Genomic DNA, 27,023 nt, shown 5'->3' on the forward strand with positions numbered 1-27,023 from the left:
CGTAGAGATAAAAAAAAACAAGTACAGCACGATTATCTTTATTTAGGGAAACTAAATTTTTTTATGTAAGGAGCTAAATTGCTAAATTTTGTTTGAGTTTTATGCGTGCTACAGATTACAGTCAAATATATAAAAAGGTGCACTTCTAGCGCTAGCCGTCACATGTCCAAATAAATATCTCAAATTAAATAAGCATCACAACTTGTCTATCTACTTCCCCAGAGCAGCTGTTCACCGTTCTACCACAAAGCGCAAAAATCTAAGTAGAAGCTGCAGTAACTCGACGTAACACAACTTTTTCTTGGACTCTTCTCCCTTGTGCCATGCTGAAACTACTGAATTGGCGAATTCGATGCCTGGGTTGAGAGCGCCTCCCCGCAGAGAGATGCCGCCTCCTCCTCTTTTTCCGCTTGCTTTTTCGCGCACAAATGGGATGGACGGCTAGAGAAGCGCTTGGGCGCACTTTGGAATCTCGGAGGCCATGGTACTATTCACCCTATTGCCCGCCACTAGAGGGTGCCATGATACGTTCAAAGCTTCAGCACAGAACGGGTTTCTTTCGTCCCTTTTTTGTTTCGGTTGAATACAACATCCCAATCACCCACAAATAATTTGTTTTTTTACTTTGTCTTGAAAATGGTTTGGCCATAGAGAAATGTTAGTTATTATTTGTAATTTTTGTTCGAGGGAAGTTTTTCTATTTTTATGTGAATTTCTGTACATGTATCGCAGCAAGCGAAACAATTTTTGCGATTAATTTAAAATGGGACCACCCGGACACTTGCTCATCGAAGACCCTGCAACTAACCACTTTTTTTGGTGTTAGCTTCGCTATATCACCGTTTACCAAAAAAGGACCATTAAAGCTGCCATTTGTGAAACAGACGTTGACTGATGTGGCTGATGGCATATTATTGCAAATGTTGGAATGGAACACTTCTGAGCCGCCTAGTTTTTTAAATTCAATTACAAAGGATTTTTACAGCGGAGCTGTTAAGGGCTTTTATAGTTTCCACAGGTTTCGTCCCCCGCAAAAAAATGTCGACACAAACCTCTGGACAGCTACCGCCACCTATGAGTAATGGCGGCAACCAGACAATCGGCTTGCCGGCCTTGCTCATAGATGGCGACAACCTTTCCAGCCTTTCCACTTCGGTTTTCACCAGAGTAGAAAGGCTGAATTTCTCTCAGTTTCATCCTAGATGTCGTCCTTGAGGCCGTCCTAGACGTCTTCGAAATCGTCCTAAAAGTCGTCCTTGAGGTCGTGCTAGACGTCGTCCCTGACGTCCTTGAGGTTGTCTAGATGTCGTCCCTTAGGTCGTCCTCTAGGCGTCGTCCTCGAGGTCGTCCTTGAGGTTGTCCTAGACATCGTCCTTGAGGTCGTCTGACCATGGTGCAGCTTCGCTGGTGTTCCTTCTTCACCACAGTGGAAAGGCTGAAAGTTTTTATCATTACACTTGTATCAGTGGCATTTTATGCGTCAGATTTCATTATAATACAGGGTTGCCAAGTGGACGATAATAAGGATTCCTAAAATTCAGCTGGTTTTTCATTTGCTGCTCAAGCTAATTTAGTTTAAATTAAATATTCATAACAGTTGGAGAATGTCAAATCTAAGACAAAAAATGATGAAAAAAAAATCAATGCTAAAGAGGCAGGCAGCTGGCCAGGATATCGCCATCCATCAGGTATAATATAGTTACGAGGGTGACCTTAGTTACAACACCCTCCCACAAAGTTGCCTGCTCAGCGTTCCCACGTCGGAAAGAGTAGAGGCCTCATGGGAGGAGCTTGTCCTGCGTTTTTGAAAATGTTACTGCAAGCTGATATATATGTACTATATACACTTCTCTTTTTTTTCTTCTCATTGCAGTTGTATTTCGATCTATCGATCAAACCGTCGTATGCAGAATTGCATTTTATGAGGAACGCATTGGACGCCAACTCCAATCGCAGCCTTCCATAGGCCTGTGGCTCTAAGGTTTTGAGCAGCGTCCTTGTCAAGCAAAATTGGATATTTTTAGGTTGCCTTTTCATGCTGAGTTGTGTTGTGTCCTTTACAATGCTCTGTTCGTGCCCGTGGACAGACTCCGAGGGACACTGAGGCTGTGTTGCGAATCTTATCCAAATAGATCCGATGTTACTCCAGTGGGTCGTGTCACATGACAACAGATGTAGAAAAATACTGGACGCGGATATGTTTTCGAACGCAAAGGTGCAAAACCCTTGCCCTGAAGCAAGAAATAGTAGTGGCGCAGGTGTTCAGCAGCCGGCCGACTCTTTGACTGCGTCTTGCCGTGGCACGCTTCACTTGTCAAGGCGGATCATCTAACCTTGGAGGGGTGCTTTTCCCCTTGACGTGCAGCTGTCTTGCGGCAAAGCAAGACGCACAGGATTGCTGTGTGCACTCTGCGGGTGCCGCTGCTTCGCCATGCAGAAGTGCCTGGTGACAGGTGCATTCAAAGAAAGCCACCTAACCCGACCAAACAGATCTAGCACGAATCGAATAGTATGCTATTCTAAGCAATAATCGAAGGCTAAAAAAATAGAATTCACACAAGCATGTTGTAACAATTTAAAACAGTAGCGGGGCCCGAGCTATGCATGGCTTTAACCAACGTCTCACCTGCTGCCATTGTGGTGACCTTACTGCTGGGCTTGTACCTTTGGCAGCATACATTACACGCTACCGAATCTGTTTTTCTCCAAAAGGACAAGCAGAAATGACCACCAGCATGATGCGACGTCATCTGCAAGATGTGCATTACTTTAGGCACGAAAAAAAAATATAAATTTACCTCTGGAGAGAATTCCTCACATTTTAGTGAAATGTAGCAGGACGTAGTTAGCTAAGCACATTGTTGAACCAACTGCATCAAAGCTTTGCAGAGGTAATTCAGCAAAACTGGGAAGTTCCAATCCCATAGTTGATGAAAACTGATGCCTGGTGTTAATTTCCTTGATTGTGCTGTAGTTCCCAACCGACACACATTCTTTTCAGTACCACATAATGCTGACCACAAGTGATCAGGTATCCATAGTGACCAATGTGCAACCTGCAAGGTCTGGAACGTGATTGAGGCAAAGAACAGCATTCAAAATGGTAGTATTTCTCGAGTCGTGCAGCCCAGCTTTGTGCTAAAGTTGGAAGAACCGATGCTTGAAGTGCTGCACCAACCCTTCCTCTTGTCAAGAACACGATTCAGTCGCTTGCCTGAATTTGGGAGTTTTGTCTTACCAACAACCCAGGCCAGACAAGATTTATATTAATAGTTCTTTATTCTCTATCTTAAATAGAAACCTACAACTCGTCGTCCGCGACCATTCAGCCAGCTGCTAGGGTATTATAATGTATAGTAATCATTTGGCAGTCTATAAACATGGCAAAAAATGGCAATAGATTCAAAGAAAAATAAACGAGAAAGGTGAAAAGAGTTCCCTCAAAATGGCAGCAGAGTCCAATAACACATAGAAAAAGGCCACTATAAAATAAATGTCAGAATTTGCTTGGATGTGGCACATGAGAATGTACGACGCACCCGACACCAAGGCCAGCATTTGAAACAGAAAAAAAAAAAAACTAATGCAAAAGTTGCAAAACAGCAAAATTAAGTAGTGCAATGTGCTACTAAGAATGGGCCATTTAAATTTAAACTTGCACTCTGCAAGCACACTTGTCACAGATATTGAACTGGCTAAGCTGCCACTCCTTTACTGTCCCCGTAGAAAAGCGGGGCTATGGAAAAGGATTTGCATAAGGTGGGTATATGAGGCACCTGGTACGTTGCACGAACCTAAGTGCCCCCCACATTGCAGTGAAAGCCCGGTAGGCTCAGCCTACACCGGCAGACCGTTCGGGAGACTCGTCCCCCAGTAACGGGGGTTGGGAAGGGTGCACTCCGGTTGCTGAACACCGTCGCGCTCCAGTGGTGCCAGCATGCGACAGTATATGAATGGTGTAAAGAGGTGACGCAATCTCGCTACGTTATTGTGCTGCAAAATTGAAGATGGATGAGCTAAGCGCACAAGCATTTCATAAGTTCAACAGGGTGGTGCAGTGTAACGGATGCCAGAGCAGTCGTAAAATAAAATGTTACATGAAATCACAGGGCTGTCGCAATAAGACAGCAGTCAAGGGTAAAAAAGAAAGATCAACATAAAGCACACTCTCAATTAATTGCTGCATGACTCAAGCACATATCACCAGTCATGAAGCAAGTGACAACATAAGACAATATACTATATTACAAAAAGCCAAAATGGCATAAAAGAGTGATTTTAAGAAAGACTGAAATGGGAGATGCAGTATTGCAGAAGATAAACTCTGGCTCGAGATATTTCACGTTCGTGAGAAATGAACTGGAAAGGCGCAACTCTTACAGCTTAAAAGAGGACAGATCTAAATGCACATTTCCAAGGAAAAAGACGATACTTATAAGCAAAACAAGCAAGAAACAAACATGTAAGTGCTCTTGCATATGCACATATCAAACAAGTAAGATGGGCACTACCCATCAGTCATTGAGCAATTGCTACAAGTCCTTTGATGGACTGTCAAGTCGCCCCTCCAGAAAAGGGGATAGAATGGCAGATCGAGTGACTTCGATACGACAGTGCATGATTGATTAAGAAAGATAACCACCATCTTTCCAAAGTTGCGCGTAACAAAACGAGAAAAGCAGCTCCGACACATTCTCACATCAATGTGAATGCCCCACTGCTAGTATTCCAATTTGAAAATGTCAATGAAGGTTAATATAATAGAGCTTGACCCTGACACTTGCTGAACCTTGTTTGCTCCAACTGAATGCACAAGGCATTCAAGCTGCCAAGACTAGAATTAAGACGACCGAGACAGTCAGCATTATCAACACTGCTACGCTATTTCTGACCTGGTGTTGAGAACAAAACATTTTAGAAGCGTGCCAACACTTAGGCATTTGTGCCATCGAGAAATGTGTGAAACTAATGTGTTGCAGTTTGCTCTTTCACTTTTTTTTTTCTTTCACCACCTTCAAAAGATACATTCTTTTTTTCTTTTTTTTTTTTTAAGAACCGGTAGCACCAGCTTTGACATAAGCTTGTAATAAATAAGTGTTGGTATGCTGGTTAAGGGGGGACACTACCCAAGAGAGTAAATTTTTGAACCACTTGTCGGATTTAAATTATATTTACACTGCTTGTTTCTGTTGATGTTGAGAACACTTCTGCCAATTTTTGTTAACCTGGGTGAAGTACTAAAAAAATTGCAAACGTTCAAAGACGAAAGTGGGCGTGTCTGCTTAGGAAAACTATCGTTTTGAAATTACGTATAAATTTGTTGTTTTCATGAGTTATATTGCATTAGGACAGTTCAAAGCAGATAACTATGAAGCTATATTTCTATGTTATACCATCTTTCATGACAAAAAAGCCACATAAACACAAATACAGTTTTTTAAATTTCCATCCTTTGTCCAAACTTTTAGTTCTTGAGCATGAAAAATGACAAAAATAAAAAATACAAGCTCATAGTTATCTTCCCCTTAAAATTTCACCCCAGAACAATTCATAAAAATGAATCCAAGTTGCGTAATAACAAAATGATAGTTTTCCTAAAGTGAAATTTATGCCAAAAAGTGGAATGGAGAAAAATGTGTTCAAAGTGCTCCAACCTCTACCTTTTCTTTAGCATCAGTGGACCGAAAATAATTTATAAAAAATTAACTATGCAGTGTAAACTAATGAAACTTTCTGGGAATACTCTCTAGATATTAGTGGATGTAAATATGACATTTTTTAAAATGAACTTTTTTTTGCAGAAATTGTTTTTTCTGGGTAGTGTCCCCCCTTAAGATGCAACGTTCCCACTGTAATACCGAGAGTTCAGTATTTCTCAAAACAGAGCAAGCCTAGCTTCAAGTTTTTTTGTGTTTCTCAAATGCTCAGCTTTCATACTGTTTCTGCAAGCAGAAAGTTTGCCCAATTCCTCCTTCTGCCCCATCTGCCCTAGATAAGCAGCTGCCTTTTACCAGTTCCCTTGCGAGGACACCTAATGCTACGCATATCACTGAAAAGTAGACAGCTCATAAAGCCTGATCAAAATAGAAGATTTCTTAAGTGTTGGAATTTTATAAAATTTCATGTCTTTTTTAGTTTATTTATATACCGTAATTTCAGTCTTGAAATTTTTCATGAAAAACCTGTAAGCTTACTATAGACCAGTATTTTCCTCAAATAGCCACCACAGTGATTCAACTGTTTTTCAGATCTTTCAATCTAGTTGGACAACAAACTCAAAAGTTCTGTAACCGTTTCGTTTTGTCAGGTTGAAGGCTGCAAAATGTAAAGCTGAGCCCAAGTTTACGCTCTGTTTGACTGTACCTAACGAGACAGCATTCATCTTAGCATCTGGTCAGGGGTGCTTTGGGCCCTAGGTGGGGCACATTGCCTCTGCTTCAGAAATATGCTTCGAGGCCACCAATCCAATTCTCAAACTTCCAAAGATTCACTGAATTGATTCGAAGAATGCCAGCTCAAAGCCCGGACAGATTCACAGGCAAAGAGACAATTTCAGGCCCACGTTCGCTGCAAAGACCTTGTGTTCACAATGCAACTCGACTTTCTTACTCCTTACAAATCGCGAGCTATTTTCTTAAAAGAATCTGAGAAATTCCGACCCAAGTGATCCTTGCATAAACTTGACTGTAAACTACACCTCTCGCACAACTTCCTACGTGGTACCTCCTGCAATTTAAGCACTATCTAGGGCAGTATCACTATATACTACAGAAAGATTGTCTATTCTTTGCCCCCCCTCCCCCCCCCCCTCCAGCCAGCCAAACACCTCAAATCAGTGCCAACTGGTATGTAAAAGAAGTAACATAGACTGTCTTAACTACAGTAGACTTCCTTTAAGTGGAACTCCAAAGGGACCAGGAAAAACCATTCCACTTAGCACAAGTTTAAGATACCAGCTAAGAGCCAAGAGAAGAAGACCACCTTGAAGAAACGGGCAATCAAGCATTTTGCCAAACTTCACCTATCTAAAAAGTTCCCCTTTTAAGAGTTCCAGATAACGACATTCTACTACCACACAGCACTAATTGGGGGTTTTACTTTGTAGGTCTAAGCATTTGTGCCGGCTGAGCTCCGCTGTCCACCACAAAAAGACAGCTGCCCACAGTCATCCTAGCAGTCCCACCTTCTGCAAAGCTTACGTAACAAAGAGGAGCACGAAAAACAAAGAAGCGAACACAAAATATGAACCAGGCAGGTTTTGGAACCAAGGCATGTGGTTCTGTTCAGATGCAACTCTTCCTGTTTGGCACCTCCAGTTGTGCAAGAGACGGCCCAAGGGGCAGAGGGGCGGCCAGGGAGCACGGTCCCTAGCACTTCCTGCCTTGGCCCTTGTCCCGACTGCCATCGCGGCTGTCCTCTTCGGCCGCAGAATGTGCGGCATCTCCGCAGGCACTGTCGTCGGACCCGTCTGATCCGTGCCCCGTTCCTCCTACACGCGAAGGCAAGCAGCACATGACATACCCCTCAAACACTGAACTCTTTCGGTACCGCGAAAACCACCAATCAACCATGATCGGTGGTTTTCGCGGGCTGGCAAACCTAGAATTTGGAGCGCAGGAATGTGTTGCGCTTTCTCGTAATAGCCGAAAGAACTATAGTTTTGCTTTCAATTTCATTTCACACTTTCTAGCCAGCTGGCGAGCCGTCAAAAATAAATCCCTGCACAGCGGCGGCACCTGCGAGACATGGCGTCCTGCTAGCGCTGACCGCTACAACTGTGCAATTTAACTGCTACTGCTGCTGCTTGTTTTTTGGATAACAGCAGCAGTGATGGCTGTGGATGATGTTGGATTATTTGATTTAAGCTCCTATAGCTACGTTTCATCCTTGAGGCACAAAATATCGTAAGGTGCTTGTCAGAGAGCATTGTTATAGCATTCTAGGATGTCCTGAGCCAGGGCACACAGCTTATATGTGCTGCAAACCATAAAAACAGCAGCGGAGATGTTAAAGCAGTGCTATAACAAACCAAGGTCTTGCGCAAAAAAACAAAGTGTTCTGGAGGACATGCACCTTTGCATGCAACAGCTTTTCTAAATGGCATGACACCACGAAACACGCTTGCCGACAGACCAAAAAATGACAGTATCAGCTAGAGCTCTCTAACTCGCAGAAATAATAGCGGTGAGTATGGGACAACTTTCTATAATTTGTGGGATCTTTAAATTTATACTACAGCCGTAGATGTTTATACTTTTTGTTTTTATTTTTGTACAAATTCCAAGTTCAACATATCAATTTGACAGACTTTTTCAGGCATTAGTAGTGTAAATGTTTCTTTCTTCTAAACAACTAATTATTGGCTACATTGCAATTTACCATAATTACACATATGCTAGTTAGTTCTTAAAAAAATAAATGTATTGTTTGTTCCTTAAATTTTTTTTTACTTTCCCTCATCACAAAAGAGTTAACCGTTGTGCCCGGAATGCTGCTGGAAGTGTTCCAAACTCTACACCAAATGAATATATCCAGCTAAGCTTACGGGAGGAGGCAGCGAACGTCCACCAACTGAAGCCATTCTCAATAGCCAAACTCTCAGTTTACCTATTTTTACTTCAAGTTCACATCCTCCTTACTAACATCCTCTACTGCCATTCTTTTTGTTTACGTAACCCCAGTGGCCGGCTTCAGAAGCCAATGCCTCTCTGACCGTATGGCAACAGGGACAGTTTGATAATTTAGCTTCATATTCCAGTAAACAAAAATTCAGCCATCGTATGGTAAAAAAAAAAAAGAAAGATGTTTGCAACTCCCTGTAACGCCGAATTAGAGCGCAGCTCTTGAGGAGGAGGAGGGGAAGGTATGAAGAGGAGGCTATGCCCCTCCTCCTCCCCTGTTCGCCTCCCATATAGGGGAAAATTTTCCGCTATATTTAGCAGCAATTTTTTCTGCTAAATGTAGCGGAAAAATTTTTTTCCGGTAAATTTAGCGGGGAAATTTTATTACGCTAAATTTGGCGGGGAAGAAAATGCAAAAACGGCACCTAGTTTCTGCGATCGCCTTTGGCACCTAGCTTTCGCGATCGCCTTCGGTTCGACGGGGCTCCCATTGGCCGCTGCGCTCGTCAGTTTCCACGACCGCTCACCCCACGACGCTGCGTGTCTATCAGCATGCCGTTAACATGGAGCGTCCAAGGTCACCAGGGGAGCACGCGCGCTGACCGGCGACGAAAAGTATACATCGGACGAAAAAGGGAGCGGACGAGTGGCTTGCATGCTTTCGCATTCACAACTCATAAGAAGTGCTTAGGTGTACCTCGAGCTTTTTAGCTCGGAAATTGGAAAAAGTATTTCGTACTACAACATGGGGCTAAACTACCGGTATGCTAGCTGCAAGAGGCTCGGACATAACAAAGCGAGGCTGAAAGGAAAGCCTGACACTGGGAAGAGGAGAGCCAATTTCGAATTGCTTACCGGAGGCGGGGGCATCCCCTGGGGAGGGTGCGGAGCCCGTGCCGTTGTGGCCGGAGGCCCTCGGCTGGAGCGAGGCTATGGCGTCCGGCCAGAAGCGCTCCACGGGCCGCACCGTCTGCACCTTCGCCTTCTTGGCCTTCTGGCTGCTCTCCGGGTTGCTGGCGTCCAGCATGGGCTGCAGGATCCTCCTCCGGGCATTGATGAACCTGCACTCGGGAAGAGGCAGGGTCGGACAGACAGCAGCCTGCTCGGGAAGACCATCAAGGAAAACTGCAGCAGAGTTTGCTTAGTACTATGTGCAACGTACAGACTCTGTATCTAGAACAAGATTTGTATAGGGCTCTAGCACAGCTGACGCCACGATCCGAGTGAGCCTATGAAATGGCCCCCAAAGTGAAATGTCAGAGAGTGCACTGTCTTTTGAGGTTTGCGCTCACGCTTACATTGGCGCTAGGGCTTTCGCCTTCAGGTTGTCTTAGGGATAACAAAAAAGACTCTGTGAATTTTTTTATTTCGCACTTTTATCGTTGGGGCTAGGATTTTGAACACTGGTCTATATGGCAAAAAGCTGCGGATTTTTTATCGGAGCCACTAGTCTCCATTGATGGCGATTAGGGCAGCACAATTTTGAAAGCTGCACTCCCAACACCTCCTCCAAAAGGGACGTGGCTCTTCCTAATCCTCAACTCCCCGATGTGGGTGTTCCACGGTAAGCAGTGGGCCCTCCGAGTGGTCCATGCCGTGAGCATTCCTGATTAGTGTTTTCGCAGCTGCTACATTCACGGATGCTGGTCCTGTGCAGCAAGCAGTACGGTGTGCAGTGCTGCGTGCGGTTTCGCCGCGCAGTGCGCAGCTTTGTCGTGCAATGTGCAATTTCATTTCCGCGTTTCGTCTGTTTTTCTTGGCCACAATCTTTGGTTCCCCTGTACGGGCTTCTGTGAGTAAAGGTGCAACATTTCTGCGGTTGAAAGCTTTGCAATGTTGCCATTAGGAAACAGTTCCCTTGGAAGTAAGTCATAAATAAGGTTGTCCCCCTATAAGCTCCTTACATCGATCTCCAAAGACAATCATTTTTGAGAACTCACCAGTTGTTAACCTGGAGTAGAGTCAAGTTTGTCTGCGCTGCTATCTGCCTCTTCTCATCTTCCGTCGGGTAGGGGTGCTGTTGAGTAGCAGAGGAAGAGGAAAGCCAGCATCTTAGAACTATGGGGCACACCTTGCGGAAGGATGCTGCTGTTTCGTCGTCTAAACCTGGTGCTCTAAGTTGGACATTTGGCGAGATAGTCGGCGACATCACCGTCCACCTTAATTGGCCAGCGCCAAGATCGAATGTGGCACTGGCCAATCGCGGCAGTCGGCAGTCTCGCCAACTTCGTCGCTGAGTGCCCAACTTAGAGCCCCCGGAGAAGTGCACCCAAAACATTGAAATGTGGATTAAGTTAATAATTTTTTTATCACGAGCCCATTTTCTCGCTGCAAGAGGTTAAAGGAGTACTTTGCGCAGACATTCTAAGGCTGAATACTACCTCGCATCATAATATAGTGAATTGCAAGATTTTTTTTGTTAATTTTAATGTTTGCACACAAAGGTCATTCAACTCTGCCGAGCTCGGGTTCCTCGCTGCACGGGTCCAAGAGTCTACCGTACTGCTAGAAGTCTTCGGGAGATGAAATGGTGGAGGTGGGATGGGGAACGGACCGCCCCCACCCCCTTCCCCAAATTGTCTACTTCAAATGCCCCCGCTCCCCCGTTCCGACACCCCTGCAGCCCCAACTGTGGTCGCTGACGGGACGAGCACGGCAGAGAGGAACTTCTGTCGTCCCACCTCCAGGGAGAACTTCCCACCTTAGGTAACGCTTCGACGTCTCGGGAGCCTCGAGCGTGCACGTGCAGACAAAGCGCATGTGCAGCCGGGCATTTGAAAGACATTCCTGGCCTCCAAAAATGCCACGTCGTTCCCACCTTGTGAGCGACTATAAAGCGTACCAAAAAGAGGCACCTACATTCGTTAATTTAATCCCCAAGATGAGGTAAGCCAAAATAAAACTAGAAAGCTAATGCGTAAGAAAAAAACAACGCAATCCTCACTCTGTCTTGTGTTCCTTTCATCTTGTAACAAGTCCCCACCTATGCGCTCTCACCCAGGCCCTACGACCGGGCAGGCACAGAGGTGCTGGTTCGAAAGAAAGGGGGGTACCAACCACGATGTGCTGGAAGAGCCAGGAGCGCATGATGCTGGTGGCCTGCTTGGGGAGCACTCCTCGCTTCTGCTTCTTCTTCGAGCCCAGGAAGTCTTCCTCCTCGTCGTCCCCGCTCAGCGACGGCGGCCTCGCACCTGCCGATGCATACAAGCGGGGCCCGTTGAGCGCCCCGTTCCGAGGGTGCCGATTCCTCTCTCAGTAAGCCACAACTTTTTTTTTTCTCAATGTCGACAAAGTAAATAAGAGTTAGTAATACGAAAAATCCTTAAAGCAATGCGCTAAAGTAAATGTTTATCAATTAAACTCCCCCGAAACATTTTTTTTTCTCAAATACCTAGATAGTAGGACATGTGCCCTATACAAAAGGTGTTTTTGGATTTTAGTGTCGCTTTAAAAGGATGGTGAACCGAAATTTGGATTTAAAAAAAAAAAAACAATGCTGGAGATGTAGGCAGGACGCTACAATCCCTACAACACTACTAGTAAGGCGATATCTCAAATGAACGGCCGTATTTTTGGAAAAAGAAGTTGAGATTGAACCAGGCCGACGAGGCGCGTGACCGTCAAGCTACCTAGTTTCCTCCTCTCTTCGCTTTGCTCCCTCAAGGCCGCGAGACGAAGAAGACACGAGGCCGTTCCCTCGCCTTCTCGGAAAAACATGATGTCAACATTCCTGCCAATGCGCCTCTTTTTTTAAAAAATACGGTCATCCGTTCGAGATATTGCTGTATGAGTGATGTTTTGGAGTTTGTAGCATCCCGTTGCACGCTTCTGCCGCGTGTTTTCGGGAATCCAGATTTCGGTTCAGCATCCCTTTAAACAGATTTTTAGCCCCATGACAGGAGTTAGATTCACAAATAAATGCAATTTCGACAAAAATCATTGCATTGCAAATCATCATTGCATACAAATAACTTGAAAAGTGAAAATGCAAGTGAAGTGGTTAATAGCATGCATGACAAACCTGAGACAAAAAATAATAAAAATCGACAAGCACACACTTCACATTGATTCCTTTTTGTCTTAGGATTATCATGGAAGGCTGTTAGTACTAGTGTTAATATTAGTCTCCCTAAATTACTCCATGTTATAATTACAAAAGATTCTCTCACTTATTTATCTGAAAAAAGAGTTTAGGCTTTATTGCACCTGTTGTAATCAAGACAACTGAGTGCTCGGCATTGATTTCAGCTGCTTTTAGCACTCATTTGTTGAAACATATAACATTGTTACCAAGTGACTAAGAGTGACTCATGCGTCCTAGAGCCGAGAACTGAGACACTAACCGAGGCTCGAGATTCGATGGTCCTGATTAGAACTGGAGCAATTTGCACCAATCTGAGACAATGGGGTCCCACCGTGGATTGAAGTTATCACAGGCAGAGTTGCACTTGCTTGGATCTGTAAGGTTAGGCCAGCAAGTGTCATCATATCCATCTACAAGACAAACAACAGCATGAGCAATGCAAGGCAAACCAACAAGTGCTACCGTAGAATACCGCGCATCCGCCCATTCCCCACTAAGCGCCCATACCCAAATTTGTAAGATCTGAGAAAATATGCATGGTACATTGATATGTAAAGTTGGTGACCAAACAAGCACCCATCCCCCATTTTTTAGCGATTATCTCTAAATTTTGAGTGGGCGCTCGCCCGGTATTTTACGGTAGTTCAATGTGGGCATGCACAGAACATGCCATGCCCACAATTGCAAAAAGAAGACGAGCTGTCACGCAAAAAACACTGCCAACGTAATTGCACTGTGAATAAACTGCACTTGCAAGCGAAAAAAATAAAACTGCAAAACTTAGTTGAAAGAAACAAAATGAATGAGAAGGAAAAGACCACTGCTTGGAACATAGCGAGGGAAAGAAACAATTAGGAAAAGCTTCGACATGAAAATGTTTAATCAGTGAAAAAAACAACAACAAAACATTGGGAGTTACAAATGAGGGAAAACACTACCCATCTTTAAAGTCTCATTAACATTTGACACATACCAACGAGTGGTGGAAACCGAAAGACAACAAACATAAGTCACCATTTTTTTAGAAATTGCAGGTTCAGGCAGCTGTGCCACTAGGGCCAGTGGCACCTGGCTGTTAGTAGAACCTTGTTGATACATTCTCGGTTGAGAAGCTTTCCCGGCTGTTATGTTCACAAATGCGGGTCCCATGGAACTCCCGCAGGAATATATTTTTGTACAGATTTCGCTTTTATCACGTTTGCCTTCTTGGTTGTTTTGTCCAGAAACTGCCGTCAGATGCCACGCCCTCTTCATTTTGCTTAAGTCCACCCCCAACCCCCTTTCCTAGATATTCAAGCTTTTGTAACGTCCCGTTCACCTCGATACCCATCTCTCCCGAGTACATGCTTCTGCAGCGCTCAGTTTCCCTGGTTCTGCTAGCTTCATTTCGCTTTGACGATGAAAGGCGTCGAGTAAAAAAGGGTGATCTCATTTTTAAGAAGTTTGTACGAAGGTTAATTTGACGACGTCCATAATGAATGTAGCTAAAACCCACACGTTGACCGCACTGGCCACGTCATAGTCTGAACCTTCAGAGAATGACGCCGCCACGGTTGCGACGTCGCGACCAACAAGCTAAAAGGTCGCGGGGAGACCTTTCTCTATTATGATTGCATAGTGGCTGGTGTGATTAGACAAAGTCAGAGTCTGCTAATTCTGATTAGGTCACATGATAAGCCAGCCGACCACGCCCCTCCACGCCATGGTACTCGCATGGTACTGCTCGGGCCAAGCTTCACAGCATCGCATCGGCACCTGGGCGTGAAGCCTCACCGGTTTGTGCCGGTGCACATTGAGCTTCGACGCTTTGCTATGGTCGGCTAGGAACAGTGACCGACGCGAGGGTGCGTCTAGGTTAGCACGACGAGCTCTGGAATTTGCTCACTTTTATAGGTCTTCGACTGAGAATTTAGGTCGACCCTAATTACAAGGAATCACGTCTGAAGAAAGCATCTACTTATATTTGAATAAATATGGCAGTTTTCCAGAGCTGTGGAAGTCTACATCAGCTAAACCGTTGGGTGAGAGTTTCCTCCCATTTCATCTGTACGGAGAAAAACTGAGAGAAAGGAGGGGAGGAAAGCACGAAAGGACGTCAGAGTGCCAAGCTCTGATTGGAAGAATAGTGGGTAGACAGAAAGGCTAGCTGCCTTTGTCTCTACCCCCTATTTGAGCACAACCAAACGCTGAACGCCACCGTCTGGTGTTCGAATGGGAGGCACTGCGTGAGGGGCAGACTAAGCTCTTGTTCGCTCTGATTGAAGAGAGACAGAGGGTAGGCGCAAAGTCTACATGCCTTTGTCTTGACGCTCTGCTTTGACAATGGGTTGACAAAAACACGTAGCCTTTGTGCCTACCCACTAATCGTTCCAATTAGAGCTTGACGCTCCGACGTCCCTGCATGCTCTCGTCCCTTTCTCTCACAGTTTATCAATGTATAACCTCCCCAAGAGCATCATCGGTTGTTAAATTTTCCCAGATCACACATCTTTTCTTTTTCAGCATGATCCCCCGAAAAAAAAAAAAGCTGTCGACAGAGTTCTAATGTATTTAAAAGAACATTCGCCAAACTCCTAAAACAAATGTCTATGTTATTCAATGTTCTAGCTGTGCTCTTCCTGGACCTGAAATATAGCTTCATAGAAATCTATGCATCTTGATCTATACTTAGCTTCTGAAATATCTATACTATTCTCAAGTCCTACTAGCCAATTGATAAAAAAAACTCTGTAAAATTGCCTTCTATGGTTGTGATTCAAACTGAGGGGCTTCTGCGTGTCAGAACTCCTCTTAACAAAGCAACTCTTTGTCTACTTTCCCGTCCTGCGATGAATGGTTCGATGAAAAATCATACATGCACCAGTAAAATGCAACACATTCCACGCCCAGGAAAGCCTCTGTAAACACCAGACTGAATGTACAGTCTCCGGCAATATGAAAGGCCCACTGGAAGCGCGTGGCCGAGGCGGTGGCTGGCGGGGGCGCTGCGAGCACTCCGGGCAATTTCATTCTGCTTCAAGGAAAGGACGCTCACTAGGGCTCGGCTAGAACGCAACGCGCTTATCAGTTTGTGCTGAGCCCCGAGTGAGCGTCCTTCCCTCGAAGCAGAATGGAATTGCCCGGAGCGCTCACAGCGCCCCCGCCAGCCACCGCCTCGGCCACACGCTCCCAGTGGGTCTTTCATATTGCCGGAGACTGTACATCTTGAACTCCCCAAACTGGAAATGGGGTTAGGGAAGGAAAGAGGAGCCTGACCTGTATGGGCTGTGCCACGATCCCGGCTGTCGTCTGCACCACTTGAAACACCGTGCCCCCTGACACCACTTGGCCAGGACTCAGGGTGGATGCCGATAGGCATGTGCTCTGGAACAGCCAGGCAAGCACCGGCATCAGATAACAGAAACGGCCATCACCAGAGGAGCTTTCCTTGCTACGCTAAAGAGTCTCAAAAATCAAAGTGAAAATTTAAATTAAGCATGTGTCAAGGGTTAAATTTGCTCTATGAATACAGAAAGCAGGTTCGACTAGGAATAGGATCTTACATACTTGCTCTAAAACAATAATTTGGAATATACAGTACGACCACCAACATAACCATTTAAGCCGTGGTCACTGATTACCCATTTAAAAAAATTCCGTTTAGACGCAAAACCGCTTGCACCCCAGAACGTGCCGCTGTCCGCTGTCTTTGTGAAACTATAAATATTGTATTCACACTGTGTTTCAAATTGCTAGGGTTAGTTATAGTTTAAAAATTTTACACTCCATGCGCACGATATGCGCCAGAGATGGTCGCCTCACATGTGGGCTGCTCTGGTGGTACTGGCAATTGGAGCACCGGCTCCTGTGCTTCAGACTTTACTTTTAACATTTCTCAGAATTGAATTCAGAGGGCGAGAGCTCATCATCCGAAAGAGAAGCTTAGTGAAGTGCCTCCGGTACGGAGTCTGAGACCGCAGGAATGCCGTGGAAGCGGATGCACCAAAATGAAACCGAATGAAAGAAAGGAGACAACTTTTCACCTTCAATGTATCAGACTGATGCTTCTCACACGTGCGCAATCACACATGCCCCGACTTATTCTTTGTACTATCCCTTTGAAAAAAATAATGCGACCACTGGGGCACGTCTTTGGAAAAAGAAGCTCAACTGCAAAAGGGTTAATGGTAAAATTTTCTGTACCAACATAAAAACTAGGTCCGACTAGAAACTGTGTCCTACATCTTTGTTCCAAAATAATAATTTGGAATGCATGGTACGACCTTTAACTTGGATTTTTTAATGAGCATTGTGCAGTTTGCTCTCTGACCAATGACAAAGAGCAGACAAATCTGTAACTGCACATATTGCGATGCACACGATCAAAACAACTTGGGATGGCCCCAAGCAACAGCCAATTAACTTTTCAACTGATGAAACCAATCAAAGTCAGAACGTAAAAATTATCTCGCTTAGAATTTTGCAAATACCGTATTTACTCGCAGAATGAACGCACTTTTTTCCCCGAAAAATCGATGCAAAGTTAGGGGGGGCGTTCATTACGCGAAGTAAAATTTTTTCGTCCGTATTTACTCGCATAATGAACGGACTTTTTATCATGAAAAATCCACGTAACTTCTTATCTCTTTGCGCGCGGCGCGGGTCCCGTAACCAAACTGGGATGTGCAAAAAAGAAAAAAAAAGCTCTTCTTGTTTTCTTTTTCTTAGCTCCTTGGGTTTTTTTTTGTTTTTGCCGCCTGTTTTTCGCAAGCTGTTTCGTTTGCTTAGGCGAGGGCTTTCCCGCTCATCTTTCTTATCTCCTTGCGCGCGGCGCCCAACGCGCGACCCCCCCCCCCCCCCCCCCCTCCGTAACCAAACTGCGCTGCAAAAAAAAAAAAAAAAAGGGAAACGCTCCTTTTTGTTTTTGTTCTTTTTCTCTTAATTCCATAATTTCTCTTTTTTTTTGCAGTCTTTCGCAAGCTGTTTCGTTTGCTTAGAGGGCTTCTCCTTCTTATGTCCTTGCGCGCGGCGCGCGACTCCAAAGTCCAGACTGCGCTGTGAAGAAAAAAAAAAAAGAAAAAAAAAGCTTTTGTTTGTTTTTTCTCTTAGTTCCTGGTTATTTTTTTTTCTTATTGCCGCCTTTCGCAAGCTGTTTCGTTTGCTTAGAGGGCTTCTCCGCTTCTCTCACCTCCTCGCGCGCGGCACGCGACCCCGAAGTCCACACTGCGCTGTGCAGAAAAAAAGAAAAAAAAAAAGCTCTTCATGTTTCTTTTTCCTTGCTTCCGTTGGCTCTTTTCGAATTTTTTTTAACGCCTTCTGCAAGGCGTTTTGTTCGCCCATGCTGCCCTTTCATTTGTGACCTCGCTGCACCAGGATAGAAAAGTGCGTTCATTTCGCGCGCGTGGGGGGAGGGGGTCAAAATTTTGACGTCGGAGTTGGGGGTGCGTTTATTACGCGGGTGAAAAAAAAAGTAGAATTTTTGTGAGCCGACTTGGGGGGTGCGTTCATTACGCGAGTGCGTTCATTGTGCGAGTAAATACGGTAGATCTGAAGAAAGAGTAAGCCACTATACCAGGGGTGGCCAACTTGCGGCTCTTTGTGGGTCCAAGCATCCCCCCTTCCCCTCCTGTGTGCTTAAAGGCCGACCTACAAAATCATTTTCCGCGGGAGAAGAGGTTTCCTCCTTGCCACCCAGAAAGGAGGAAACCCCTTCTCCTTTCCACGGAGACTAGCTTCCGGACCCGCCCTTTTCAGGGGAGGAGGAGGAAGGAGTGCGAGAGGGGAGGGAGCGAAGGTCGTTGGGGAGCACTTTCCTACCCTGCGGAAAATGGTTTCGTAAGTCGGCCTTTAAGACGAAAAGAGATCTAGAATTTAAAAATAGCCCACAATCTTGGCAGCCCAGTATTACACTACGTACACATAGATGTCTTCAGTGGCTCTGTTTCCTTTATTGTTCGAGAAAGAATTTCGAGCCGTATGCACATAACGGGCGTCAGGGGCAGTGACTGGCTCGTGAACCATGCATTCCTTATTGCTTAACAGTTGAGGAAACATTCTGTTGCCTGGTGTCATTTGTTGTAGTCGACAGTTAGACCTGTCCCCTTTAAAAGAAAGCGCTGTTCCCTCCATATTATTTCTTGTTAAAAGTAGCCCCCTCCCCCCTCCCCTTTGTGTTTCCTGCGGCTCTCTGAACTTTTGTGGCTTTGTCTGCGGCTCTAACCTCAGGTCCCTCTGGCCACCCCTGCACAATCCTAAATAGGTTTTCAAGTTAATCTTTTTATAGCACTACTAACTCCATCTACGTACCCTAGGCACTCTAAAAACTCAAAAGTGTGCTCATGATCTGCCCATTATCCTATAATAAGGTGATCAAAGATTGTGACGCACCTCTTTTCCTGAGAGGAAGGAACACATCACACTTTTTGATCATATTTTTAATAGGAAATAAGCCATGAAAAATCATAATTTTTACTTTCTTAGTCCACTCGGAGGGCATAATGCACAAAAAGTTTCAGTATCCCACGACATTCCTTCAAATATTGCAGCGTCGTTTACTTTATTTTGTGCACCGTGAAATCCTATAAGAATGCCCACCCAAAATGAAGAGATAAATGGTGAAAAAACATGGGGTGGGCTATATTTGGGGACGCCAGAGCGAAACTTCAAGAATTAAATCTTAAGCACAGGGGCACCCGCTACAATCCACGTGACGTGGGAACTAACACCGCAGACCGCAGACAGCAAATTTGCGTTTCAAGATGCAATAAACACGTGAGAATTTGCTACAAGCTCCTGTGTCATGGGAAAGGATACCGCAAGTGGCCGACGCAGCGGGTTCGCGTTTCACGGTGCAAAGGACCCGCGGAAGCCCGCCGAGAACCTGCACCTTACGGGAACGAATACCGCAGATAGCGGACACAACAGATTCAAGTTTTATGGTACAATACACATGAGGGAACCTGCTACAATCTTGCCCGTCACAAAAACCTATATTGCGATCAGATCGCAAACGCAAACATGGAAAAAATGCTACAAACTCGCTTGTCGTGAAAACAAATACCGCAGATCGCGGATGCAGCAGAATCACGTCACGATGCAATACGCGCGTGATAACAACTCGCGCGTGTTACAGCTAGGAATCGATCTTGTGCGCGCAGATCGCGGACAAAAACACAGGAATCCGCTACAAACTCGGGAACGGATACAACACATCGCGAATGCAGCAGATTCGCATTTCACAATGCACCATACACGTGGGAACAACTCGCGTGTTATGGGAGCCAATATCAGGCATGCAGATCGCAGACAAAAACGTGGGAACTCGCTACGAACTCGCTTGTCAGACGTACCGGTACCGCGGATCGCGCCGTTCATGCGTGATTCCTGTCGGACATCGCTTGACGTCCAACGGGAATTGGGGGGTGGGCGATGTTTTGGAATTTTTCTGATACAGATATCTAGCCAGAAAAACGGAATGGGTGATCCCTTGGGAGAGGGCGTCCTTACGGGATTTTACAGTGTATAGAGTTACTGCCATAAAATGCCAAGCTCAAAAACTCTCTGCCGACCCTTTGAACTGCCCTACAGCCATAGCCGCCGACAGAATGAGAATGGCAAGGCATGTCTTTTGAACGTCCAGCCTCCAGCCCCCTCTGTCGCACTTTGGCGGCGGGCATGAGCTCGAGGTGCACGACACGTCGAAGCGCATTCAGAGGACGGAGGCCCACGCTGGACAACAACTCTCCTCCCCGTTGTTCTCACCCTGTCGGCGACAATAGCAGAGCAGCGCCCACAGATCGACCCGCTCACCTGGGGAGCGACGAGGGGGTGGTGCGGGGGCGGTGGAGAGGGGGCGGGGGCAGGGGAAGAGCAGGCGGAGGAGGAAGGGGAGTCGCTGAGGCCCCCGTCGCACCCCCCCGCCCCGGACGAGGGGAAGTCGGCGCTGCGCAGGAGGTTCTCGCTCTGCATCTTGTTCTTGAGACAGGCGATGTAGCGGTTGCAGAAGTCCTTGCACAGCTCCTGAACCTTCTCCAGCTCCAGCAGGTGGATGCGCAGCACCTGGATCGCCTTCACCATCTGCACGAGGGAAGGAAGAGCAACGCTCGCTTCCGACATCTTGCGGGAGGTGAAACCCTTCGGAGGCTTAACAAATTAAGCGTGGCCTTTCTAATCACTTAAAGAAAGGGAAACGATCCGGTGGCTAGAGTCTCTGACAGGATGGAAGTGGTACAAAGGAGTTTCGGTTGTCCTGCCTCCAGCGCGAGCTTTGTGCCTTCGATAATGCTTCGGCGTTTAGTAAGCGTGTGTGCGCAGCAACGAGTGTGTGCTGGAGGCTGGGCGTTCCAAAGAGACGCCCAGCCGTTGTCACCTCGTCAGCGACAATGAGAAGCATGGACGATGAACAGCTTTAGTTCTCCTCGGGCGATGCTCTTTTTAGGAATTTTGGACGAAGTATGAGAGAAGAGAAAGCCCGCAATGAATAAAACATTACACGAGTACACTTAAGACTGCTTACATGTGGGAAGGCGAAAGCCAGCCAAGGACGACGTCTAGGACGATCTCAAGGACGACGCCTAGGACAACTTTTAAGGATGACCGCAAGGATCATGTCGAGAATCACGCCTAGAGGATGACTTTTAGGACGACGTCTAGGACGACCTCTAGGACAACTCCAAATACGACGTCTAGGACAACGTCAAGAACGATGCCTAGAGGACAATGTCTCGGAATTCACTTTGATTCTTCTTAATTCGCCTTGTCATCCTTTTTAAATTCATTGCCTCTAAATCACCTTAGTTGTCACGTAAACGTTTTGGTACCTTTCATGTCGCCGCCGTGTTTTCGCTCAAGGACTTTGAAGGTTTAATGAACGATGAGACATATAAGGCTTTCGCCTTCATAAAATCAGTTCAATGCTCGCACAGAAGCGGTCACCCGAAGCTTTTGTTGCCTCGACTTTGTTTCGGAAAACAGTCACCAGAAACATTCTGCAGAGTGGCTCTGCAACATATTTATGAAGTATTATTTCATTCTTAATAACAGGTACTTTTGGTACTCTGTGTCAGTAAAATTGGTGTCGCCTAACTAATGTTTTTCTCCATAACTGCAGATTGCATGTATGGACCTTCTCCTATTCACGCTTAACTCAGTGCTAATTCGATGCTCATGCGCTGCTGACTTAGCATTTTATTTCCAGTGATTTCTAACAGGGTGAAAAAAAGGCACTGAAACAGCATTTAATTTACTGCACTTTTGAACGGGGTGAGAAAAAGAAATTGGCAATAAGTGGTTTCAACAGTGCGCTTTTGTGTTTCATACCTGAGTGCTGCAAGTCACTGCAATGAAAACAAGCCTAAATTTATCCACCCTTGAAGCATGTCTTTGCTTACTTCATAAACTTATCACTCTCATCCTAGTGTTAGAAGTTGATTCCTGCACACTCTTGAACGGTCGCCTCGTCGCCTTAACAACTCCTGCTATTTTCAGCGCATATTTGGCTCGACTAACATATTTAACGAGTCGCTCCTGCCACTCCCGACTGTAAACCGGAACAGTCTCCCAGAAGCGATCATTTTGATTCCTGAGCGCGTGGATTTGAAAAACTCAATGTTATTGTTTACAATACATTAAGCTTTATTAGGAGGGTGAATTCTCTTTGTTGTTATTTGTTCATTGACTTGTAGTACTTATTGTATTGCCCACTCCTTCGATAGCAGGCCCTCAAGGATTAAATAAATGAAAGAAATAAGAGTGTATCCCGCGCCTGTAATCCCAGTGACTCATCCTCACTTAAGAACAATAGGTTCTATGATATGCTAGATCCTCAAATGGTAAATGTCCTCGTTTCCATTAGGACGTAATCTCTGTCAAAGGCAGAGTGAGCTACATCAAAGAGGTGACATAACCAACTTTGAACGACTCATGTTGCCCGGGGTGCTGCAACTGCCAGCGCAGAATATCATAAAAATCGTCTACCGTAAAATCCCGAGAGATGCCCCACCCCGAAAGATAGCCCACCCCTATGTTTGGCTTGATTTGCTATATTTCTTTTAAAAACCGAAAGACAGCCCATTCTTAGTAGTAGCACTGTTAGGATCAAAAACTGCCTTGGCGTAAATGTGGCTAGTTAGCTATGACCCCTCACCACAATAACAAGCTTGCAAGGGGCACTAGACCTAAAAATGACATTTCTTCAACTTTTCTCGATTGTACACCGAAAGTTAGCTTACTCCATATTTTCACCCGATTTGTTCTTCGTTTTAGGTGGGCTATCTCCCAAGATATTACGGTAACTGAACAAGAAACGAAAGTGGCAAAAAAAGACAAACGTGGGAAAACAACCTCAAACAATTCACGGATAATTTCAATATTCCTCGAACGGCCTAGTTTTTTGTCCCCACAGGGGCATGCAAGCCACGTCATAACCAGGGATGCGCACCTCCCTCCAAAATGCAGTTGACCCTATAATAAGTTATGTAAGCAATATGACCAACTCATCCTCAAATAAAGCTTCCTGGCTACAACGTTCATTTCCCCTGTAGCTGCCGTAGTGTATCTCCTAGGCCAATCCCACGAAGAAAAAAGAAAGGGAGCAGCTCCACGGTGCTCCCTCCTCACCAGTCCGTCGACTTCTGGATCGTCGCTGAAGAAGGGCTTCCGGTCCTGCTCCTGGTGCTGCACGAAGGCCTGGATGTCGCTGCTGAAGCTCTCCGAGCAGGGGGCCTCGGCGCTCTGCGTGGCCCTCTCGCACTTCTCAAACAGCAGGGCCAGCAGGGGAAACAGGGGGTGCCTGCACCACGCAATGGGGGGGCAGCTGTTACCAGAGCTGGAAGGTGACTAGCTTAAAGTGCCGCATCCACTGCCATTCTTTTTTGCCTGGAAGTTTTAGCACGCGAGCACTGCTCAAGGTATACTGATCATATTTTTCCTTCCTTTACGTCTATCAAACAATACAGGTATGGGGACAACCTAGGTTTCTGCAATGTATGTGTTGCACTATCGGAGGTCACATTTTGTTGATATTACAAATGTAAAGTTTTCTCCTTTTTTTTTTTTTCTTTTTTTTTTTTTCAAGGCATGTTTTTGTTTTTGCATCTCATATTTTGTGTTGCTTGAACTCTTCCATGTATGCAGCAATGCACCCTCCTGTAGGCCCACATGCTGTTGAGGAGCACTGCAAAAGTACCAAATAAATAAATAAACAAAAATAACCAGTCACGATGTTAGGGACATCCTTGAAGGATAACTTGTAACTTGATTCAATTTCAGTTAGATTTGAAAATTACATTTACAAATATTCCCCATTGCTCTAAACTAAAAGGCTGACGTAGAACCTCGGTCTTCTGCAGGGAAGATAATCCTCGCTGTGCCATCCTCTCCAAAACTGCGAGGGGAGCCGCATTGGGGAAGTTGAAAGGTGGAGAGGATAAGAGGAAACGAGAGAGTGGAAAAAAGTGGAATGCACGAAGTGTACGTCGGTCTTTAATGACAAGGGCTACACGTTCATGTCAGTGCCTCGAAGTGTATCGTGAGCAATGTGTCGAACTGGAGCAGGAACAAAATGATGCCTTTTCTGCTACTTACAAGCGAACAATGGGTCAGAAATCAAGTAGCACCCACAGATGGACACCGTGGAATATTTTACAGGTAACTGCAATGTAACTTGGTCACTTTACGCGGGTAATTGACTCTGTATAGCTAGAAAGGTTCGTAAGCCTTTAACCCCACTTGTGGCATGCCGTCAAATGCCGAGAACGTACCCACTCCAAATTTGGAGTCAATCTTGAAATACCGGGACTGGGTGCTTGTTAGGTCTGACTGCAAAAATGCAGGAGGGGCACAAGGTAGGGTGGGCTTCACCTCCTTGCACCGGCATGCGCGCGTCGAGCTTCACCGTTTTGTGCAGGCATGCCCGGAGAAGCTACTGACGCGGAGGAACATAAGGTGGACGCACGATAGGTCCCTTGCTTATTAGCACAGAACGTGTTTAAAGGGGTTAGGACATGAAAATTGAACAGGCAAATTATTCTTGAAGTGGAATGCTCATAGGTTACTTAGTATAGACCGTTTTATCGTGAGTAGCGCCATTTTGAGAGCGAGAGAGAAAAGGGGAAAGGGCTACCGACGCTTTCACCCTTTCTGGTTGTGTAGAGAGAGTGAAAGTCCTGGATGAGAGTCTCGGCCGGTGTTGGGTGTCTGCTGTGCCCCAACTTCGTTCGCGCATTCTTTTCTGTTTTAAACTCGCAAACTTAATTAGAGCAACGGGCTTCGATGGCAACAGTCCCCCGGTCATCGGGACACCATTGCTCGGTCATAGGCTGCACGAATAACGACAGAAAGCGTCGAATACTGCCCAAAGAGCTCATAGCTTGCATGGAATCCGGCAAGGCAAGTGCGGCTGCAATGTTTTGAAGCTCCACCGCTTTCCGCATAACTGGAAATGATGAACCATTCATAAATTTTTGCTTGCAATAGGCCTATTTCAACACAGCCGTTTTTAGTCATGAACAAGCGATACACGAAACGGGAACCTCAATTAACTTTTGTAAACACCCGGAGCTGCTACAGATTGTTTTGCTGCGCTGCTTTTATCTTGCGTGTCCGTGTTCTTATATTTCCTTATGGATGAACGACGAAGACGTTCTAGATGTGCTTATATCGAACCGCAGAAAGCCTCGAAGCAGCCACGAATTGTTTTACTATTTGATACAATATTTTGAGTACTAACCTCCAATTTCTATCACTGACACGTTCGCTGCCGCTGTTCTCCCCGTCGCCGCACTGGCGGATGCCATGACTCGAACAAAGAAACGTGCACACTGGGCTCGAAGACGCAATCGCAACACACGAGACGTACCCTGCAGCGACTATCCAGCGCTTCAAAGCGTCCAATCAACGGAAACAACCCATCAGCAGCACTGCAAGGAGCGCTTTTGCCGGCTCTCTGGTATCGCGCAGGAGATCGCGATTCAGGAAAACCAATAGAACTACCTTTTCAACAATTTCTAGCCTCACCCGGCGGCAAAAATGAGCCTTCAACTAAGTGTTGTAAGTGATGAAATCGAGTCAGTCACCACTGCAAATTATCAATATTAAGATAAATTCAGTTACAAAATTTTACAAGCTGAAACAGCAATTATCACGAGAAAACTGGCATGCACCTTGCAGGCGTACCCCATGTTCATTGGCGGTACAGCGTTCGGTGCGCGCTCCATTCACAAGATGTTCTGAGCACAGTCGAGAGGATGGCGTTTAGGAAACGTCTTTTCAGTTTACGGACGCAATCCACTGCTGCCAAGACCGGGGTCATGTGGAAAGCGATGGAGCTTAAAGACATTGCAGCCGCTTTCGCCTTGCCGGGCTCCTTGCATGCTACATAGGTCCTTGGGCAGTATTCGACGCTTTCTGTCGTTATTCGTGCACCCTATGACCAAGCAATGGTGTCCCGATGACCGGGGGACTGCCGCCATCGAAACCCGTTGCTCTAATTAAGTTTGAGAGTTCAAAACAGAAAAGAAAGCGCGAACGAAGTTGGGGCACAGCAGACACCCAACAACGGCTAAGCCTCCTCATCCGGGACTTTCTCTTTCTACACAACCAGAAAGGGGGAAAGTGCCGGTAGCCCTTTCCCCTTTTCTCTCTCGCCCTCTTTCAGTAAAACGGTCTATATACACCAAGTTTCACAATTCTTAACACTCTAGTAATTGCAATAATCAATTTATGAATGTTGATCGTTTTCGTCTTTCACCCAAACAACACTGCTCAAGCAAGTCGCACCGTGCACGTTGCCCATAAACCACATGACCGTCATATTTGGTTAAATGCTCGCTCATTCTAGGCACCAACATGCTTGCTTAAGCTCGCCTTGCCATGGTACAATATCACACTCTCATGCTGCTTGGCTACTCAAATGCATACTCTTGCTCTCGTTTCCTTGCCTTTTGATATTCCACCCTGCATGTCGTCGTCACTGGAGCCAGTCGCGGGCCGGTCGAAGTCAAAATGACCAGCTTCTAGCATCTCTTGTTAACAATCACTCTTATCGCTGCTGCGATCGGTGTCGAAGATTCTGACGAAGCGAGCGATGCCATAGACGTCATTGTCTCCAAACTGCGTGCTCGAAATGCGGAAGGCAATTGTGGAAGCTGATGCGCGAGACGCTGAGAGATCCAAGACTGCGAATATGTGCAAGGGGACGCCGCACGTTGGTCGGGTGACGTCACCCACCAAACAAAAATTGCGGCATTTTCGAGTGGGGCAAATCCGAGGGTCCCGCACATAAGAGGGGCCATTCCTGGGAGGGTCAACTTTTGAACCATTCCCTCAAATTGATTCAAACT

General features: G+C 45.8%; 1 protein-coding gene across 2 annotated transcripts in view; it reads right to left on the reverse strand.

Moving 5' to 3' along the window:
* Positions 1-3,260: 3,260 nt before the first annotated feature.
* Positions 3,261-27,023, reverse strand: part of LOC8035653 (homeobox protein PKNOX2) — a 33,841-nt gene continuing 10,078 nt past the window's right edge. For both annotated transcript variants that reach the window (XM_029993317.4, XM_040501069.2), the window contains exons 4-11: positions 23,302-23,473; positions 20,494-20,760; positions 15,961-16,068; positions 12,965-13,079; positions 11,679-11,812; positions 10,562-10,638; positions 9,477-9,682; positions 3,261-7,489 (exon numbers count right to left, since the gene is read on the reverse strand). In XM_029993317.4, the coding sequence (XP_029849177.1) occupies positions 7,368-7,489; positions 9,477-9,682; positions 10,562-10,638; positions 11,679-11,812; positions 12,965-13,079; positions 15,961-16,068; positions 20,494-20,760; positions 23,302-23,473 (1,201 nt within the window). In that variant the 3' untranslated portion in view covers positions 3,261-7,367. The remainder of the gene's footprint in view (positions 7,490-9,476; positions 9,683-10,561; positions 10,639-11,678; positions 11,813-12,964; positions 13,080-15,960; positions 16,069-20,493; positions 20,761-23,301; positions 23,474-27,023) is intronic.

Source organism: Ixodes scapularis, unplaced genomic scaffold (assembly GCF_016920785.2).
Source record: "Ixodes scapularis isolate PalLabHiFi unplaced genomic scaffold, ASM1692078v2 PGA_scaffold0__279_contigs__length_252992795, whole genome shotgun sequence".
Taxonomy (NCBI): domain Eukaryota; kingdom Metazoa; phylum Arthropoda; class Arachnida; order Ixodida; family Ixodidae; genus Ixodes; species Ixodes scapularis.